At 37.9% G+C, this 19,559-nt stretch overlaps 2 protein-coding genes across 4 annotated transcripts in view; one reads left to right on the top strand and one right to left on the bottom strand.

The window, feature by feature from the left end:
• apaf1 (apoptotic peptidase activating factor 1) overlaps positions 1-14,640 on the bottom strand; it is a 25,858-nt gene extending 11,218 nt beyond the window's left edge. The window contains exons 1-23 of one of the 3 annotated variants that reach the window (XM_016495976.1): positions 14,504-14,640; positions 12,762-12,982; positions 12,483-12,672; positions 12,206-12,403; positions 11,580-11,769; positions 11,375-11,487; positions 10,875-11,006; positions 10,450-10,688; positions 10,112-10,279; positions 9,908-10,039; positions 9,706-9,819; positions 9,076-9,260; positions 8,855-8,981; positions 8,644-8,769; positions 8,282-8,422; positions 6,113-6,238; positions 5,660-5,812; positions 5,221-5,349; positions 4,185-4,310; positions 3,947-4,066; positions 3,728-3,853; positions 1,517-1,642; positions 832-960 (exon numbers count right to left, since the gene is read on the bottom strand). In XM_016495976.1, the coding sequence (XP_016351462.1) occupies positions 832-960; positions 1,517-1,642; positions 3,728-3,853; positions 3,947-4,066; positions 4,185-4,310; positions 5,221-5,349; positions 5,660-5,812; positions 6,113-6,238; positions 8,282-8,422; positions 8,644-8,769; positions 8,855-8,981; positions 9,076-9,260; positions 9,706-9,819; positions 9,908-10,039; positions 10,112-10,279; positions 10,450-10,688; positions 10,875-11,006; positions 11,375-11,487; positions 11,580-11,769; positions 12,206-12,403; positions 12,483-12,672; positions 12,762-12,899 (3,228 nt within the window). In that variant the 5' untranslated portion in view covers positions 12,900-12,982; positions 14,504-14,640. Of the gene's footprint in view, positions 1-831; positions 961-1,488; positions 1,643-3,727; positions 3,854-3,946; positions 4,067-4,184; positions 4,311-5,220; positions 5,350-5,659; positions 5,813-6,112; positions 6,239-8,281; positions 8,423-8,643; positions 8,770-8,854; positions 8,982-9,075; positions 9,261-9,705; positions 9,820-9,907; positions 10,040-10,111; positions 10,280-10,449; positions 10,689-10,874; positions 11,007-11,374; positions 11,488-11,579; positions 11,770-12,205; positions 12,404-12,482; positions 12,673-12,761; positions 12,983-14,209; positions 14,237-14,503 lie in introns of those variants that run through there. The other 2 variants (XM_016495977.1, XM_016495979.1) reach the window with 2 other exon arrangements.
• Positions 14,641-16,281: 1,641 nt separating this feature from the next.
• LOC107695886 (vasopressin V2 receptor-like) lies at positions 16,282-18,956 on the top strand. The gene is made up of 2 exons (XM_016495980.1): positions 16,282-17,119; positions 18,877-18,956. The coding sequence occupies exons 1-2, from the start codon at positions 16,282-16,284 to the stop codon at positions 18,954-18,956; spliced, it is 918 nt and encodes a 305-aa protein (XP_016351466.1).
• The last annotated feature ends 603 nt before the right edge of the window (positions 18,957-19,559 follow it).

Genomic DNA, 19,559 nt, shown 5'->3' with positions numbered 1-19,559 from the left:
AATAAAAAGAAATAAAAACACAATTCTATATATTATATTATACAGGAGTGCAAATTTAGTGTGAATTAGGCTTTAACTTTGTAAGATCTAGATTTTTTTTTTATTATTTTTACTAAGACTGTAAAAATTTATTTTATATATATATATATATATATATAAAAAAAAAGAAATTTAGTCTTAGTAAAAATTATTTAAAAAAAAATCTAGATCTTACAAAGTTAAAGCCTAATTCACACTAAATTTGCACTCCTGTTAACCAGTTATATGTAGTCAATTTTAAAAACAGTCCATTGTATTCTTCATTTTTTTCCATTCATTTTTCTATTGCTAGATAATTACACAACTACCAAAAAAAAAAATCTATTTCAAACTATTTAGACATCATACAAATGGAACAGAAAATCAAAAAACTCTTATAATTTACTGAGACTTTGAATCAAGGATAAACACCTCTTTTTATAGACCAAATTCGAGTGGTTCAGGCCCATTTTTGTACCCTATTTGTGGAAAGTGGCAGGAAGTTGTGGACAATGTAAACAATCTTTCCCACAGAAGCCCTGATTACAACTGGGTGAAGTATAACGACTACTGCTGATGAGATCCTAAAAAAGCTGTTTGCAAGTGATTAAGTGCATGCATCATCTAATGATCATAATTGACTGTGCTTTCAGTCCACAATTTGGGCTTGGTAACCATGTTTTGCTCTGAAAGCAATGCAGTCTATAGAAAAGAGTTAAATGAGGTCTACACGTCATCCTTCATATTCTATGTGTGCTTTAGAAGGATTAATTCATTGGCAAATGCAGAGAAATTAGTAGAGGTTCTGTTTACCTTAACAGTGCCATCAAACGACCAAGAGAACAGGTGAGAGGAAGTAGACTTGTTCAACAGGTGAAACTTCCTGACCGGCTCCTTATGGCCCTCCAGCACCAGACACTCACCAGTCCTCCACTTCCACACCTGCAGACAAAGACAACGTTCATCCTCTCAAAAGGTTAACACTGACATTTAAGGTCTCCTGAAACTGATTTGCCAAGCATATAGCATTGAAGTATTGATTTTGGTTAAAAGTTATAAACTTTGTTTGTACTACGGTCTATTATCCATTCTTACAGAATTTTAATGTGCATGCAGCAGTTCACAACTATCAATTACTAAACCGTTTTCCCACCTCACACTTCTTCTGCTTATGATCAACGAGCCCTGTAATGGACCCAGTGCCCAAAACTTCTCAAACTAACACAACAGCTGCAGCAGAAGTTTGCGAGCATGTGGCGCAATTACTAAATTGCAAACTGGTAGACCTGTCATTCAATTCTCCTCACAGCCAGAAAATAATGCATATAAAAAGGTTATACCAAAAAAATTGTAATATCAAATTTCAACAAAAGTATGATTCCACAAGCTTTTACATTAACATTAATATTTGGTTATGTTAAAAACAAAACAAAAAAAAAAAAAACTAAAGAACTGAACATAATAGCCCACATCTTTGTTATGAGAAACCGTGAATTACCCGGACAGTGGTGTCTTCTGAGGATGTGATGAGGGTTTCACCATCATCAGTGAACTGACAGTGGTGAACAGTCCTAGTATGACCTGTGAGCGTCTGTGATGTTTTTCCAGATGGAACCTCCAACACCTTCAGACAGACAGACAATGTAAAACTTTGTTAAAATTCAACTAACTTTTCGTTTTATTTACATCTACTTGATTGTGTACAATTATTTTGCATAGCTCTACTGAAAAAAAAAAATCTTTAAAAAGTGAGAAAATAAATAGTGACCAAATAATAAGAAAAAAATGTGACCGCAAAATGTTCCGCAAACCTTTACATCTTTTGGGGGGGCGGGGCAACAACATGACATTACCAAAAAAAAAAAAAAAAACCTTTCTGTAATGAATGCATTATCTAAAAGACTCATAAATATATAGATTTAAATAAACATTATAAATATATAGGCCTGAACTACTAATGACACATATACAGCTGTAATCTCAAACTTCAGCAGCAATACATCATGTAAATGCGATTAAGATAAAGTGCACAGTGCACACTTAAAGATGGGTTACTTTGCCCTTCTGTGTCTGGCATTCAGAAAAGCCAGACTGACTATTGGCCCTCTCTGCTGCATCTAAATCTTCAAAACACAAACTTCAAAAGTTGCCTGGGGCTACGGGAGCGTGAGCTGTGTTTTTGGAAAGTAAATAAGAGGTATTTTTGCTTGCGGGGCTGGCGTTCCGGTCTTGCATGCGCATGATCAAATGCAGTGAAAATGCAGATTTTACAAGTCGAGAATAAATGTGTACAGAACTGTCAGCTCTGAAGTTACACGATTCATCTGAAATCAGTCTAATATGCTGATTTGGTGCTCAAAAATCATTTCTTAATGATGAAAACAGCTGTGCTGCTTAATATTGTTGTGAAATCTTAAGCTTTTTTTCAGAATTCTTTGGAAAGTTCAACAGCATTATTTCAAATAGATTTTTTGAAACACTAAAGAAAATGTCACAAGTAAAATCGCTGTAAGTGTGAATAGCCTGTAACATTTCACATACTTGCCTCTTACTGTACCTGCACTGTACCTGTCTCTAGCCCTAGTGCCAGCACAAAATCACGCTGTAAGTTCAGCAGCTGCAAGGCTCTCCATCCAACGTTCTTCAGAAACTGTCTAACTTTCACTCTTCCTGTCTGCGCACACATATACACAAACAAATACCTCAATTTTTAATTTTTCCACTCACTTCAATAATGCCAGGGCTCTCCTTAGTGGGGGGGAAAAAAAAAAAAAAAAAAAAAAAAAAGACATGCAAGAAACTGCATTTACTGAAAGTCAATTGCTTTAGTAGAGAGCTGTTCACATCTGCCATGTTCTGCACAGTCCAGTAACAATCTGGTGCCCTCTGGTGTTTCATAATGTTACCAACATTACTGCAGATGAAGGAAAGCCTTATATGCATTTTAAAAAAAAAAGAAAAAAAAAAGCTGCAAATCACTTTATAAAATGTTATATCAAACATTGTTTAAAAAGGTTTCAGTTAAAATACGCAGCTCTATCAAAACCACAATTACAACAAAAATTCCATTAGTTTAAAAAAAATTACACAATAACAAAATGCATATTTAATTAAAAAAAACTTGTAATTGTCTGTGGTAAACAGTATGTCACTGGCTTCATTTGTACTAAACCGGGTACATTGTTTACGGTTTTATTCATTTTAAATTCATTTTACCACTTTTCTAAATCCATCTGTCCATCTCTCTTTCAGGTGAACACACAATCAGTCAGAGATGGAGAGGAGCAATCTAAATAAATGGTTATTGGGCAGTAAACAGGTGTAATCTCAAGATTGAGAGAACACCGCTTATTTTATCAGTCAGCTGTTACCTCTAGGCGTCCCCGTTGTACCAGTCACATCTACTGCACTACAGTACACACCGTGTAACACAGGAGGACAACGCTCGCCTCCAGCACGACGACATTCAGTAGAGACGGAAGGGAAGGGACGGGTTTGGGAAAGGAAGGGCGAGAGATTAGAGGGCTGAGTGCAGTTGACAGCCATGGCAAATCTCATTGCCGGAGGTCAGCCAAAACACCCACAAGCATCCTGAAGGCTATTTTTACCCAGAGTGCTTTGCATGCTCATCCAAAAACCCAAGAAATTGAATAGAACATTAGGAAGAGAGCACTGGCGATGACGATACCCCACAGGTGAGCTGAAATACCTGTACAGTTCCGTTCTCAGTTCCCAGGGCCACAAGCGAAGCATTTCTGCTGATGCAAGTACAGCGAATCCTGGACGGCAACTCTTCGCTCTCAAATACAACGGCACCTGCCAATCCGGTCCGTACCTGATGGCAGAGTTAGATGTCATATATACATGCAATCAACCAAAAAATAGCACCAAGCGAACACTAGACGCGCAGGTCTCTGGTGGACCGTACCTGTAATCTGTTTCTGCTGTCTGGTGCCACTATTGTAACATCACTTTGGGAGAAGAGAACATCAGAATCCCTCTTCAGAGCCGCAGCAGAGGAGGTGTGAACCCGATCAGTCTCCCACAGCTAGACAAGCATTAACACTTCTTGTGAGAACAGGTCAATACTGTTCAAACAATAACTGCAAAAAAAACAAAAACAAAACTGTCACACTTCAGGAAGAGAGGGACCAAAGCAAGCTTACCCTGATGGTCTGATCATCAGAGGAGGACAACAGGAGTGAGCCGTCAGGTGAAAACTGGACACAATGAACCCAGCTCAGGTGACCATTGCATTCGGCTTTCTTTTTACTGGTCTCAAAGTTCCACAACTTGGAGAAAAAAAAAAGAAAAAAAAAAACAAACAAATCAGGATTACCTTGTTTTACATTGTTCATTCTTAATTCTGGTAATTCAGTTTTGAGATTTCTCACTGTACATTGGTAAACCCTACATTAACATTCTTATTTGCATATGTATGAGGCTAATAACATTGATTGGACCAGGGCAGAACACATTCAACTTTGTCTGCATGTCCTGTAAACTTGTCATGTAAATCTGCACTGGCTGTTTAAAACATACACACTTCTGTTCACGTTTGGGGTTAGTAAGATTCTTAAAGTAACTAACACTTTTATCCAGCAATTAAATTGATCAAATGACAAAAAACACTTGTTACCAATGATTTTCAAATCAATATAGTACTTTTGAACTACATTTTGAAATTTCTATTTAAAACCACTAAAAAGATTCATGTTTTCTACAAAACAATCAGCACAAATTTTCTCAACATATTTAGCATCAAATCAGAATTGTACAATGATTTCTGAAGGATCATGTGACACTGAAGATTCAGCTTTGTCAAGGGAATAAGTTACATTTAAAAATATTTGAAATATTTAACACGGTTTTTACTGTAATGTTTGATCAAATAAATACAGCTTTGATGAGAAGAGACTTTTCAAAACAATCTTACCGACTTCAAACTTTTGAACAGTGGTTTATTATGAAGACACTTAAACCCCTCAGTTGTGTTACAGAATCTATAACACAACTAAGGGGTTACAGCAGGTGCAATGGCTTAAGTGAATTTCAACTGAATATTAAAGATTTTGGTCTTTTGGTCACACAAAGTTATTGTATAGAAACAAAAACGCAAACCCAGAGTTAAGCAAGGTGGCGAAATGTTTGGAAAAGCTGTCTACAGAGTAAAAACTATTTTCACTTCATGGTGTGCTGTACCTCTACAGTGTAATGAGAGAGTGCAACGGCCAGCAGGCTGCTGTTGGGACATGCGTGACAGTACTGCACTGTGCTCAGACGACTAGTCTTCATCTCCAACAACATGTCTGACGTCTTCACGTCAAACACCTACATGCATACAACACAGACGATATACAAAGTTAATACACAAACCATGAGCACAGAGGAAGCAGGAATAACCACACGTAAAAAAAAAGTCTTTAGTAGATAACTGATTTTATGAATACTTTTATTTGAATTGGTGCATTAAAGTACATTGTCATAAGATTATGCCCGTTAAATTTAAGTGTTTGTGTGATTGCTGTGAATCAAATAAAAAAATATATATATAAAAAGCTGTTACAGGCACTAAATCAAAAATATTGAGTGGCGATGCCAACTCCTCTCATTTCACAACAACACTCACAAAATCACTTACAAACACAGCGTTTCTGGCAGCACAAATGAGCCGTGAGCCATCGGCTGACCAAGTGCTGCATTTCACGATGGCTTTTATTTCATCGTCACTCTCTGGGAAAAAACTATTGACATCAATTGATTTCCACTCGTTCGCAGATGACACCTCAAACAGCTGACAGATACAAAAGACAACAGTGCAAGAAACACAGATAAGAGAACACCTGTACTGACCAAAGATGATCCAGCAGTTTGACACTCTTATAAATGTGAATGTAAATAAATAGATGAGGTTGTAGATTAAGCGGTTTTTATATTCTCTATAAAAAAAAAAGTTGAATTCTATAATAAATGCATTAAAATTAAAACATAAAAAAGCATGCATTAAATAAGCAAGCAAATTAATCAAATACAATAAATGGGTAAGTAAAACAGCTAGCCAATAAATAAATCAAAGCAAAGAAAGTCAAGCAACCTTCAAGGTGCCGTCACTGGATGAAGTGGCGAGGTAGGCATCGTTAGGAGAAAAGCAACAGTGATTGACAGGTTCCATGTGTCCAAACATAGTGTTCTGAGAAGTCGGCTTGTTGGGGTTCCATAGCTGCAAGAAAAACGAAGATAGAAAGAAATGAAAGGGCAAAAGGGTAAGACGAATAGAAGAAAGGGATAACGTATGCTTTGTGTAGGGATATTGATCATTCTGTCAGGGTCTATTGAACAGGACAGCCTGAGTTGAATTACTGAAATAAATGAACTTTTCCACGACATTCTAATTTATTGAGATGCACCTGTAAGAGAAGAACATATTTAGTCTGCAGGAAATGTCTTGTGTTCAACACATCTGCTGTTACATTCTCCAAATCTCATTTCAGGGCATTTCTTTCACTCCTCATGCCGAGATATTTCACGAAATGCCCCTTTTGTGCTCACACCTCCACCGGGGGGTTGCTCTCATTACGTTTTTTGACACCGTGCTTGCTCACTCTCCGTTTTCGCACCCTCAATTGAATACAGCTCAACTGCAGACCCCTGCTGTCACACTCCTACGGATCTCCCACAATTCTCTGCAAATTTCACAAGCTGTAAAATTACACGGCTGCCCCGTTCCCCTCCTCTGCTGTTCTGAGCGAGCGTCCTACCAGCTGTCATTCTCATTACTCATGTTCACCAAATCTGCCTCTAAATGTGGAATGAGGAAATGGAGGGTGCGGGAAAAAAAAAAAGTGCAGATGAGATTTAATTACCAAACTCTTTGGAGCGCCACTACTACACACCTGCTTTCTGCACCGTTATGCACTGGCCATTCTATTAAGCTGATTTTATTAAAGAATTTCAAAAATAGCCATGAATTCACAAGCTATCAGTCTGAATCATTCTGAGAAAATGCTTCACTGGAGTGGCTATTGAAATAACTTACTGAACAAATTGACTCAAAAGGAATATGCCAAGTGTTACACAAAATTAGTTCATTAGAATATAATTACTTACCGAGTACTCATACAACAATGTACTTAAAAGTTAACGTAATTAATTAATAAAAAATAGCTCCTAAAATAGCAAAAATGAAAACAATTCTAAATCAAACAACAAATTATAATACTAAACTACTATAAATTCTAACAAATTCTAAAATTTCAGAAGTAAAAACATTAAGGAGAAAAAATAAAAATAAAAAAATAAAAATAAAAAATAACTTAAATGGGTCATCGGATGCGACATGCACTTTTACAAGCTGTGTGAACTGAAATGCGTGTTGGCAGTGTGTACACAACCACCCTATAATGATAAAGATCCCAAGTGTTTTTTTAATTTTTTTCTCGTTAAATCACTTCCCTTTTCTCAAATCGAGCCGATCTCAGATGCCTGACTGTGTGACGTCACACAGACAGGCCCATCCCACGATAGTTTGATTGACAGTAGCGTTTCAGCACAGACTGGACTGGTGTCTTTACCTTAGACCCGCCCTGAGTGAGCTGTCATCAGTCTGCCATTGTTTCACCGCCGGCGCAGATGTAGAATGTCTAAGCGATTGAAGTGTTTTGTTGTTGGATATAATGAACATAGTAGTCGTCATTTACTCCCGACATCTGAGCCGCTGAAGATGGTGGATTACGTTTGTTTTTGAAGGGAATGTGCCCTCGAACTACCTAAATGAGTCTATCTTCACGCGAATCATTCGTGATCCAGCTTCACCTCCAGATGAAGTGAGTGTAAGGTTTTTTTAATGAATCTTTGCAAATCACCTTTCCTAATAATGTGCTAGTTAGCGAGTTTCACGATGAATGCGGCTAAAGTTTACCGTCTCTCGGAAGAGAGGGGCAGGGTGAGCAGAGCTCATTTGCATTTAAAGCGACATGCAATAAAACAGCTTGCTGTAGACAGAGCCATTTTTGACAGGGTAAAAACGGTGTTTTACACTAGCATTGAGAAATTTTAACCAAACTATGTTACAGACTTTTCATTAAGACTTCATTCATTTCATTCAACTTGTGGAAAATGGGCATCCGATGACCCCTTTAACTAGTAAAAATTCGAAGAATTCTAAAAATTCAAAAAGTAAACAAAAAAACTCCTACTATTCACTACAAAAAAAAAAAAATTACATTTCAGAAAGTAAAAATTTAAACCTCTAAAAACATCTCACCTTAGTGTTGGTGAATTTGTCGTTTGAGCATGTGGCCAGCAGGACACGTCGGCCTGTGTTGGTGAACTGGCAGTGGTTTATCTGCTCCTCGTGTTCCTCCCCAAACTCTCTGATAAGAGTACCTCGCTCAACACTCCACAACTACAACACACAAAACAAACCTCATTCTCCTGACTGACTTTTGAACAATGTTCACAGAACTTTACCACATAATGACAGTATAGAGTCTGATGTCTGTCAAGCAACAAAAAGGATAAGAAACCGTTTACACATTTGTAACAGAAAAAATCTGGAGCAAACTATTGCCCTACAGAAAGATACTGCCCAACAAATAAAGTGGGCACAGAGACAGACACACTAACCTTAACCTTCCTGTCACTGGAGCAGGTTGCAATGTAACGGTCATCTGGAGAAAAGGCACAGCACAGAATGTCTTCGTCATGAGCCTGAAGCTCCAGAAGTTTCTCTCCAGAGGTTGTTTTAAACACCTGTTGAGTACAAAAAGACAAATTTGGCCATCACATAATACTGCACAGTGTCGAGACGAACAGCAGGACACAAGTTGATATTTACCCGCAGCGCCTTGTTAGCTCCACAAGAGGCGATTTTACTCCCATCTTTGGAGAAGCCAGCATAGTAGACAGACCCCTGGTGAGGATGCATGACCAGCCGAGACAAACTGTCCTGATTATTTTTGTTCCTAAAAAGTCAAAACACGCTTTCAATCAAAATCGATCTGTTTTCAATCTGATCTACTACATGAAAGTTACTGTGTGAGGCAGTGAGATACATACACCCAGTCCATATAGAGCTGCCCTCTGCTAGCCCTCTTCTGCGCCTGCATCAAGGCCTGTCTGTAAACCTCTGAACACGTGGGCTGAGACAGAGCCAACTGCACTACGTCAGGAAATGGCCTCTGCTCCAAATGATGTCCGTTTAAAGACAGGAACTCCTGAAACTGCAGTCTCACCTCACTGTTCTGTGTGAAAACACCACAATTTATCATTAAACAGAACAGGAGGAGGTGTGTTATTGTGGCTAAGATCATGACAGTGATTTTATCAGCAATAAAATGTTCACATAGTAACTATGTGAAAACTAAAGTTTTTCTTAGTTTTAAGTTAATTTTTAGAACCCATTTAAAATGTATCAGACTTAAATATAAAAAAAATATACATATATAAATAGCAAAAATTAAGTTACAAATAAACGCTTTTAAAAACAAGCCATGATCATAAACATGTTTATCACAAGTTGTCCAGACTGAGGCACAACAATCAAAAAGTGACACTTGGCAATCTGGCCTGTTTACACAAACTGTATTCCATGGCAATTTTATGTAAATACTTTGAGCAGTCTAAACTGATTAAGACATGCAATTGTAAGGAATATCAATCGAAATTAAGACTCAACAGTATAAATACCTCTTTGTCTAGTATTTCACCATATTCTACGTAGTTGTTGATAAGATGGGCAGATCCCATAAACTGAGCTTTCTCTTTAACCCAGTCCAAGGAAAACATCAGTGAATAAAGCTCCTGAAATGAGAGAACTGAATGTTCATGATGTTTCAGGAATCATTAGAAGATTCTACATATGAAATATTAGGCCATACTGTAACATTACCTTAGACAGTCCTGCTTTAGCCATGTGGTACGGGAGGAAGCGGTACCAATACGAACAGTCTATATCTCCAGAGCTGGGTGGCCTTTCATTATAAAACTGCTGGTATTGACGGACCAGCTTTTTATGCAGTTCCTACAGGAAACATGACAATTCAGACCTTGTTCTCTGGTGGTCTCTCTTAAAAAGAGATGCAACATAACTCACAGCAATTTGATCACGATTCTGTTCAATGAGAAAGTCCAGTTGCAGATCATGAAGGTAATAGTGGTATGGTCGCTGGTTACAGTCTCGAAACAGCAGAGATTTATTCACCAACTCCTGTAGGACATCCTCCACTTCCTCCAACTCCAGATCCCACAGCACTGACAGAACCTGCATAACAAAACAAAATCCAACAAGACTAGTTTACATGAAAAAAAGCCATTTAAAAAAATCCATCCTTATGTCACATTTGCAAGTATAATAAAACGTTAAGTATTTTAATGGTATTGATTCTGTATCTAGCACTACTTTAGTAGTTGGCAACAGATTTTCAGCCTGACCTTAGCAGGCACTTTGACATCGTTCTGCATGATGCTCAGGTCTCTGTACAGATCTCTGTGTTCGGGCTCCAAAACCTGCAGGCTGGCATCCATGGCCTGGTCCAGAGCTTCATAGTCATAGGACGATGACTTGCGGATCCGCTTGAACTGCTTCTTCTGAAGCTGTCGCAGGTAGTAGCTCCACCGATCAGGGAACTCCCTCAATAAAGCTCCAATGAGAGAAACAACAAGTGGAGAACCTAACAGGAGAAACATTTACAATGGTCATATGTGTAAAGGACTACACTAATGGTACTTCATTACTATAACCATAGTATTAAGTACTATTACTCCATTGCCATTCAAAATGCTGTCTTTAGGTGCTTGGTCACGTTTCATCATGTTTCGAGGTTCTGGTTAATTTTTGCATAAAGAGTGATTCGTACCTTTACATTCGCTCACGATGCTGCGGGCCTGTTCTGGAAGTTTCTGTGGTTTCCCGTTAACATACAAAGCAAGAATTTCCAGGCCTTTCTCCTCATCTAGACCACTTTCAACAGGCACTTCAAAGCTTGTACCTACAAACAGAGGCACACACACACAAACATGACAAACCCTTGTATTTCAATGAAATTAGGATGTTAAATGAATTATGCAAGATAACCGCAACAACATAGAGAAAGGAACATTTCTCTCATAAGCTCAGCTGAAAATAGCTCATCTCCAAGAGCAGCTGCTCTCCATTATCAGAGTTTTATGTAACTTCATTTAGTTCAGGACTTGCCTTGGATTTTTTTTTTTTTCAAATTTCAGATTCAAGCAGGCACAAGTTCCACCTAGACACGGACTAACCTAGACTTTTATTTAGGAATAACCACTCTCTGTGTAGTTGGCCCAGAACCCATCTACGCAACGCAAACTGGATGCACTAAAATGAACTACTCACCGCTTACAGAGTCAGCCAGACCTCGATTGCGAGTGGTCAGAAGAACTCTGCACTGGATATCAAAGGACCTGAGAGTAGAGCTGTCCCAGACGTCATCCAGAATCAGCAGGGACCTGATGAACATAAGAGAAAGTGGCTGATTTCAGTGGACTTGTATGTTCTGAGTAAATAAAGTGAACAAATACCATATCCTTCCAGCACTCACCTGGGGAACCTGCGCAGCATTAGGAACCGTAGGCGCTCTTTGGCCTCCTCCACGGAGCAGGGTGGCCGCTGACTGGCTTCTGAACTTTGACCCTGCTCCAAACGGAAACATAAAGACTGCATCCTTACCAACAGGTCTGCCCGCTCACACTGGCCGACAGAAAGCCAGTGAACGCCACCTGGAAAACACTCTGAGCAACAGAGAAAAAAACAAATAAATTACAATTACTTGCAGCCCTGTAGTCTCTTAGTAAAAATGTTACATAAAAATAAAAAAATAAAAACATCCTTTCACACTCAATTCATTTTTAATTGAATTAATTTGTCCTCCATTATTTTAAAATTCATATTTTTTTAGTTTTGATTTTTACTCAGTAGAATATATTATAGATTCACAATAAAAAGGCAAAAAAACAAACAAATGAAAAACTAAAAGAAAGCTAAAACAAAACTTAAGCAAAACCAAAAACACTAAAACAAATGTAAAAAAAAATAAACAAAAACACAGAATCAATAAATAATAAATTAAATAAAATATATAAAATAAAATTAGAAAGGTGTACATTAAAAAATATGAAAGCCTTCTTTAAAAAATAAAATAAAGCACAAAATCCTAAAAGTCATTACCCTTAATGAGGGCATGGTCTCGGATAGCCTCGGCAGCAATCACAGACTTCCCTGAGCCAGCCATGCCAAACACAGTGACCCAGCCCGGCGTATTCTGCAGTCGGTACAGCTTCTCCCGGATCAGGTTGAGCAGAGCGGGTCGGCTCACAAACACCACGGGTCTCTGAGGCACGCCACCTTCACTCAGAATCACCTGGACTAGAATAAAAACACAAAACTAACAACATCTCATTCAAACCTCCTTCAAAAACAAGTTCATACATGTCCAAGTGGTTACCAGAGGGAGACACTCCATCAGCAAAGCTCCTCTCCCCCTCAGGGCTGAGGAGAGGAAGGTCACGATGAAGGAGGTTGGCCAGATCTCCATAACTCTCCCTGATCAGCGCATTGTAGAAGGAGATGTAGGCCCTGTTGTCTTTCCTCAATAGCACCTCTAGCAGGGCTGCGGCCTGCTCTCTTCTAGTAGGCTGGAGAAGCAGAAATAGGAAAACTTGACTTACATACACTTTTTATACGTAATAAGTAAAACTGAGCATGTTTGAACACCACAACAAACCTTGCCAAGCACCCTTGATTCTTCATCATTTGTCAGGATGCCGTCACTGACCATGTGGTCCATCAAGTAGGAGGCTTTGATGTCCTGCTCCAGAGTGGCTTTGGAGCGCAGCAGGCAGCTGCGAGCACGTTCCTCCATCTCCACATAAGCAGCGGTGCTCTTCTGAGGAACACTGCACTTAACTGATGGTTACTTAGTGCAACAGGGCAGGATACATTGAACTATGTGGGAAAGAACATACAAAGTATTTTAATTACTAAACCTGGGGCCATAATACAGAAAAACCCAACTCCAAACACTTACTGGTTAGTAACCATGGTGAATTATGTTAGAATCTTATTTACAACATTTAATTTTTCACATCCTAACTTTAGACTTGAGGTCTGTTCACACCAAGTTTCAATAATTGTTTAATTCTAGGAGAATAGAGAAGTCCACACTGCAACTATAACGATAACAGAAACGATATCGTTGGGACCACTTTCAAAACAATTTGTGGAAGTGGAACGGTTTGTGGAAGGCGACAAATGCAGCATGTTCTTACAAAAAAACAACGTTATTGTGCATTGGTGTGGACACAAATATAGCTATCTTTATAGTTAACATTCTTGGTGTGAACAGGCCTTTGGGGTCGGAGAATTATGTAATGCAGCACCAGGTCAACAAAAGTCACACATGTACTATTTTAGGCAACAGCCTGCTCCTTATTGATTGTAAATGTTATAGTCCCGATCCTGGCTGCTGATTGGTCAGCACATAAAATCCACTATATGGTAACCGCTGAATCATATCACTGCGCAGGGCTGATTGCTAATTCAGTTGCATTGCAACGTTCAATTAGGCCACGAACTATATCTTCTAGCGAAAGGATGAATTATATTAAACTAACGGTTTTATAATAATAATAACAATAAATGTGTTCTTAATAATTGGTGTTACGAATTAATACCCTTAAATAGTAACGGCTGAGTAGCAGCTCTGAACACTAATTTTGTTGCGCAACAACATTAAGCAAGGCACTATATCAAACAACGGAAGGTTGCCACAAGAACGAATTTGTTTAATGAACTAACCTTTTTATAATATATTTTGTTCTTGGTATTTTTTATTATTACTTAATTAAAAATATGGAACTTAAGACCCTGCTGTATGGTAAATAATAGCTACAAGTTCTAAACTGCATAGTAGGCCTACCTAACAACAACTGCCTTCAAACCATTATAAACCAATTCAATCGTGTGTCCAAACTTTTTAAACTGGTAACGTTAGTGCATAACAGGCCTTATCAAACGTATCACATATAACCGATAACAGGTCAAAAGACAATAAACCATACGAGTAGCATACCTGTTTAACAAGTGCTCTAAAACCAAAACTAAAACGAAGACTTTATTAACAACAATAAAGATGTGGATATGCTGTTATGTAGTACGTGTAACGTTACTTACGGTCATGTCACTGAATAAAAAGAAAAACAGTCTAACGTTATCTCTCAACGTAAATTTTTTTTTTTGTGAACAATTCACGCCAACAAGCGCACCCGTCCAAAAATATAATGATATTATTTCAGCGGAGAAACTACTAGGACGACTAGCAAGAAGAAAACGAATTCGACACACTTAATTTATAGACTCAGGTGTGGTTAATCAGCCTATAGTAACGTAAGTGGTGATTGTTAACTGACTTCTGATCAGTTAAGAGTAAAAATCTAAATGAATTTTAAAAGACGTGGTTATACTTACAGATACTGTGCTTCGAGAAAAATTAGAGAGACATGAGAGAACATTTCCTGCTGGACAGAGACAAATGACTTTCAGTATGATATTCCAAAGAAACCCAGTTAATAAAAACCCAATTGTGCGCTTCCTGCTTTTTGACACAAACAACTTCCCCAGTACGGTGCTGACCAATAGCGAAACGCCATGTAGTCACGTGACACGCTGAGGTATGCAGAGTTGCATATGTCTGTATCTAGGCAGATAAACGCATGCAGTCCCTTCAGAATTAACTTTAAACAACGGCTTTAACCAAAGACTATACAACTATAACTTACGCTTAAACGACATGTCATAACATAATAAATAATAAGAACATTAAATTCTATATTTATGTATAATGGTATTATTTCTAAAATAATCATAATGGTAAAAAAAAAAACTGTATAGCCTGAATGCACTGTAAGTCGCTTTGGATAAAAGCGTCTGCTAAATGCATAAATTAATGAACGAATTAATTAATTTTTATATCGCATGGTAAATGTTTCATTCATAAAAAGAGTTTGCCAAATTATGCCCTAAAACCAAATCTATTTTTATTAAGATTTCTCCTTTTTATTCTTCCAAAATGACTGTTAAGAAAGTATTTTTTTTACAATTATTTATTTCCATTCCTTTATAGTGCCCTGTAAAATGCATTAATTACCTTGTTATTGTTAATATTATAAATGTTAATATGAATTACTCTTTTGTTTTTATTTGGTCAAAGTTTATAGTGTTTGATAAAATGATCCATTATTTTAAAGGGGTCATATGATGAACTTTAAACCGCATAAACACATTTCATTACACCAAATACACCAAATAATGTTCTTTTTAGCAGCATCATATGACCCCTTTAAGGTACACAGGTGAAGTCTGTAAAAATGTTTAAATTGTCTTTAAAGGTCTCTCTGTTAAAGGAATAGTTCACCCAAAACTGAAAATTTACTCACCCTCAGCTCAGGTCATCCAAGTTGTAGATGAGTTTGTTTCTTCATCTGAACAGATTTGGAGAAATTTAGCATCACATCACTTGCTCACTAATGGATCCTCTGCAGTGAATGGGTCCCCAAGTCCAAACAGCTGATAAAAACATAACAAGAATCCACACCACTCCAGTCCATCACTTAATGTCTTCTCATCTGAATCGGGAGAGAAATATCACAGATCAAACACCTGTTTGGACTCTCATTCTGACGGCACCCATTCACTGCAGAGGATCCATTAGTGAGCAAGTGGACTTATTTTGGCCAGAAGTGAGTGTTTAAAGTTAAACGTTAAAGTCTTCTGCAAATCTGTTCTGATGAAGAAACAGATTCATCTTAATATGCATTATACAGAAAATAGAAAAAGCAGTTTAAAGTCATTTTATATACACAATTAATCACACTGCAGCACTCTTTTGCCACTTTTCATGGTTAATAATATCCAAGTCATAGATGATATTTAAATGCTTAAAACCTTATAGGAATTAAATCACAAGGCTACTTTAGTGATGACAGGTTGCGATTGACCTCAAAAATATTAATGAGCTCAACTGCAAAAAAATGTGTCAAGTGTTTGTTCAGCGCATAATTGAATGTATGACTGAATGTCTGACGTGCGTGAGCACAGGTACCGGTGCACGTTGTAGTCCTCAGCACCAATTTGCGCAATAGCGCACCGTGCCGTGTGCGTCAGCGCTCAAGTGCAGCAGTCAAGCACCTTCTTACATAACATACTAAACAGTCACACTAACTTTCTAAGGTAGGATTTAATTTACAATGGCTGATAACCTTAATTGCAGCAGCGGTAACTGCTCCAGTGCGCAGGAAGCGTTTGGTTCATCCGAGGGACACTTTGCGCTCGTGAAAGCTGCAGTTCTTGGCTGCATTTTCGTGCTGGCAACATTTAGTAATTTATTCCTCCTCCATGCTCTTTGGAAAAGACGGACTCGAACTCAGCTGTTTCTTCTGCACCTGTGCCTGGCTGACCTGGTGGTCGCTTTCTTCCAAGTCCTGCCGCAGTTATCCATGGAGATTACGCACCGGTTCAAAGGCTCCGATCTGGTGTGCAGAGCGGTGAAGTATCTTCAGGTGGTCGGGATGTTCGCGTCCACGTACATGATAGTGGCCATGACCATAGATCGTTATCACGCGGTCTGCAAACCCATGGTGTCGTTCTTTAGGGGGTCTTTCCGCAGGTATGTTGCCATAAGCGCAGCATGGCTCATCTCCCTGGCGTTCAGCGCTCCGCAGATGTTCATCTTCTCTCTCCAAGAAGTTGAGATGAATGTTTTCGACTGCTGGGCGACGTTTATTGAGCCCTGGGGAGGTAGAATATACATAACGTGGATCACTCTGTCCGTGTTTGTTCTGCCAGCCGTAATCTTGATGTATTGTCAGATAAAGATTTGCGCAGGGATCTATTTCAACATGAAGAGGAAAGCCTTGCAGAGCAGCACAGGTGATGGGCGCTCCAGCTCTAAAGGGATATCAAGCGCAATGCTGAAGACTGTCAAAATGACTTTTATTATCATCCTGGTGTACACCCTCTGCTGGAGCCCGTTCTTCGTGGTCCAGCTCTGGTCAGCCTGGAGTCCAAGCAGTGCGCCCACGCAAGGCAAGTCAAAGTAGCTCTCCTGATATGCTTCTGTTTGGCATTTTTATTTGACTTTGTAAAACATTTTTTTTCATACAAGTTACACAGTATTATCAGTTTATCAAGGAGTATAAAGATGCACTGAAAATAAACAAAAAGGCAACTCCACAGGTTTGTATAAAACCTGATAATCATGTTCTCCGGTATGGTTTGAGATTCAAAGAACATCATAAACGTCATTGGAAGAGCATCTATGTCACAAATCTGCTTATTTGATTATGTGAGCCATCTATGTCTTAAATATTTATTTTAAATGTCATCATAAAATATTACTAAATATTTTTCAATATTATATTTGTAAATATTTATGCACATTTCCCCCCACTATTTTTCTAAAACCTCTCTTTTTATGTTCAGGTTTAAATGCATTGAAAAAATGCTAATTTTCATTAAGGAACTTTTTTGAATTACAGGTTCTGTCCTAAGTCTGTCCACAAATCTGCAAATATTACAAATAAAAGTGCTGAATCATAAATATTACCTCTAAATATTATTGTCAGGGATTCATCACAGTCACTTCAGTCACCATCCAGGATAATTACCCGATCACAGTCACCTGAGTTCTGATCACCCGCACCTGCTGTCACCAATCAAGCCACACTACAAATACACACACAGCACAGTCACTCACTGTCCGGTCTACCGTTCACTCCTACGAACTTCTCTGGACTCTCTCTGCCAAATTCTCCTAGAACGAATTACCTGCTGTTCATCCCGCGATCCTCCAACGACTCCTTGGAAACTGTTCCACGATCTCCAACGTAACCGGCATCCGATCCTCACCATCAGAACTCAGATAAGCACCCTGGAACCATTCACTGTGTTGACACTCACCTGCCTTTACACACCTATTCCAGTCATCCCCTTACCCAGTCAATAAAACCATCCTGATTTGCACTTACCTGTTGTGTCTGGCCTTGCTTTGTGACAATTATCATATAATATTTTTAAAAAATATTTGACAATATTATATTTTTAAACATTTCTACATTTTTTTTTATATTCTTTTTATGTTCAGGTCTAAATGCATTAAAAAATATAAAATATTTTTAAAAGGAACTGTTTTTTTTTCACATCACAGGTTTTGTCCTCAGTTTGACCACAAATCTGCAAATATTACAAATGAAAGTGCAGAATCCATAATACTTACTTTAAATATGATAATAAAATATCTGAAAATATTTCTACATATTTTGGCTTTTTATTAAACTTTCTTTTTATGTTCAAGTTTAATTGCATAAAAATATATAAATATTTTAATAAGAAACAGTTTTTATATAATACATCATAATTGTATATAATATGTTTATTTAGGCATTGATGAATAAAATAATGTCCCATATCAAATAATAAAAATGTATGTCTACATATACTGGTAACCACATGGTGTGGTAATATTTAACTCTTATGATAATAGATGTGAATAAAGGCCCATTAATGTGTATAAGTCATATATGATTACTCACAACCATGTTCTGTTGTGGGAACTGTCTATCTCCCCTCAACTGCAGATCTAGCAGATAAATAGACATTAGTAAAACCATTCATTAGTAGCCGACAAAAGACCAGATCAGATTAAACTGATTCATGTGTAGACACCAGCTGGTGCAAACAGGCAATATTTTTGCCCAGAGCACACAATCGGTTGATTCCAAGTCTGAACACTTCCTATATATGTGCAATTTCTTATTTTGTGTGTGATTCTTTATGTTCTACAGGGCCAGTGTTTGTCACTATCATGCTCCTCGCCAGTCTTAACAGCTGCGCAAACCCATGGATCTACCTGTACTACAGCTAAAACCTCAAGGACACTGATCACCCATCACCGTTCCTGCTGCTGAAGACTGCATGGTCTAAGCGCACACTTATACACCAATTTTCAAGTTTTTTCTAACAACTGAAGTGAATTTGGCTATGGAAAGTTGCTGCATAATTTGGCAGGGTCATTTGTTCCTATTAAAATAAGAAATATACTACTTGTACTGCTATAAAGAGAACGAAGGAGATCTGTTTCCTTTTAATTGGTGCATGTGCATGTGCTAAACTGTAAATGTATGTAACTGTAGATGTTCATAGACTGAGGTTTCCTTGGAGTTTCTGACAGATGATACGACTAATGGCACCTCGCCTTTGTGTGGTGATATGGCCTGTGATTTATAGGTAATGAACCAGCCATTCTACACTAAGTGACTCATTACCATCATAAAGTCTTGTATCAAGAATAATGGCTCTTATTTAAAGAAAATCAAGGTATAATTAAAATTATTTCCCAGTATAGAAAGATATTTAGCACAAAAATGAGCTGCAGATGTGATTGTCATTGTACAGGTGCATCTCAATAAATTAGAATGTCGTGGAAAAGTTCATTTATTTCAGTAATTCAACTCAAATTGTGAAACTC

Source organism: Sinocyclocheilus anshuiensis, unplaced genomic scaffold (genome assembly GCF_001515605.1).
Source record: "Sinocyclocheilus anshuiensis isolate Anshui unplaced genomic scaffold, SAMN03320099.WGS_v1.1 scaffold538, whole genome shotgun sequence".
NCBI classification, from domain to species: Eukaryota; Metazoa; Chordata; class Actinopteri; order Cypriniformes; family Cyprinidae; genus Sinocyclocheilus; species Sinocyclocheilus anshuiensis.
This window is presented reverse-complemented; position numbering and strand designations above follow the sequence as displayed.

What these genes read in the sequence shown, in the direction of transcription:
- LOC107695886 (XM_016495980.1), top strand. Translation starts at nt 16,282, where the DNA reads ATGGCTGATAACCTTAATTGCAGCAGCGGTAACTGCTCCAGTGCGCAG. An exon ending in AAGCAGTGCGCCCACGCAAG is followed by an intron (nt 17,120 to 18,876) that starts GCAAGTCAAAGT and finishes TATGTTCTACAG; the next exon opens with GGCCAGTGTTTGTCACTATC.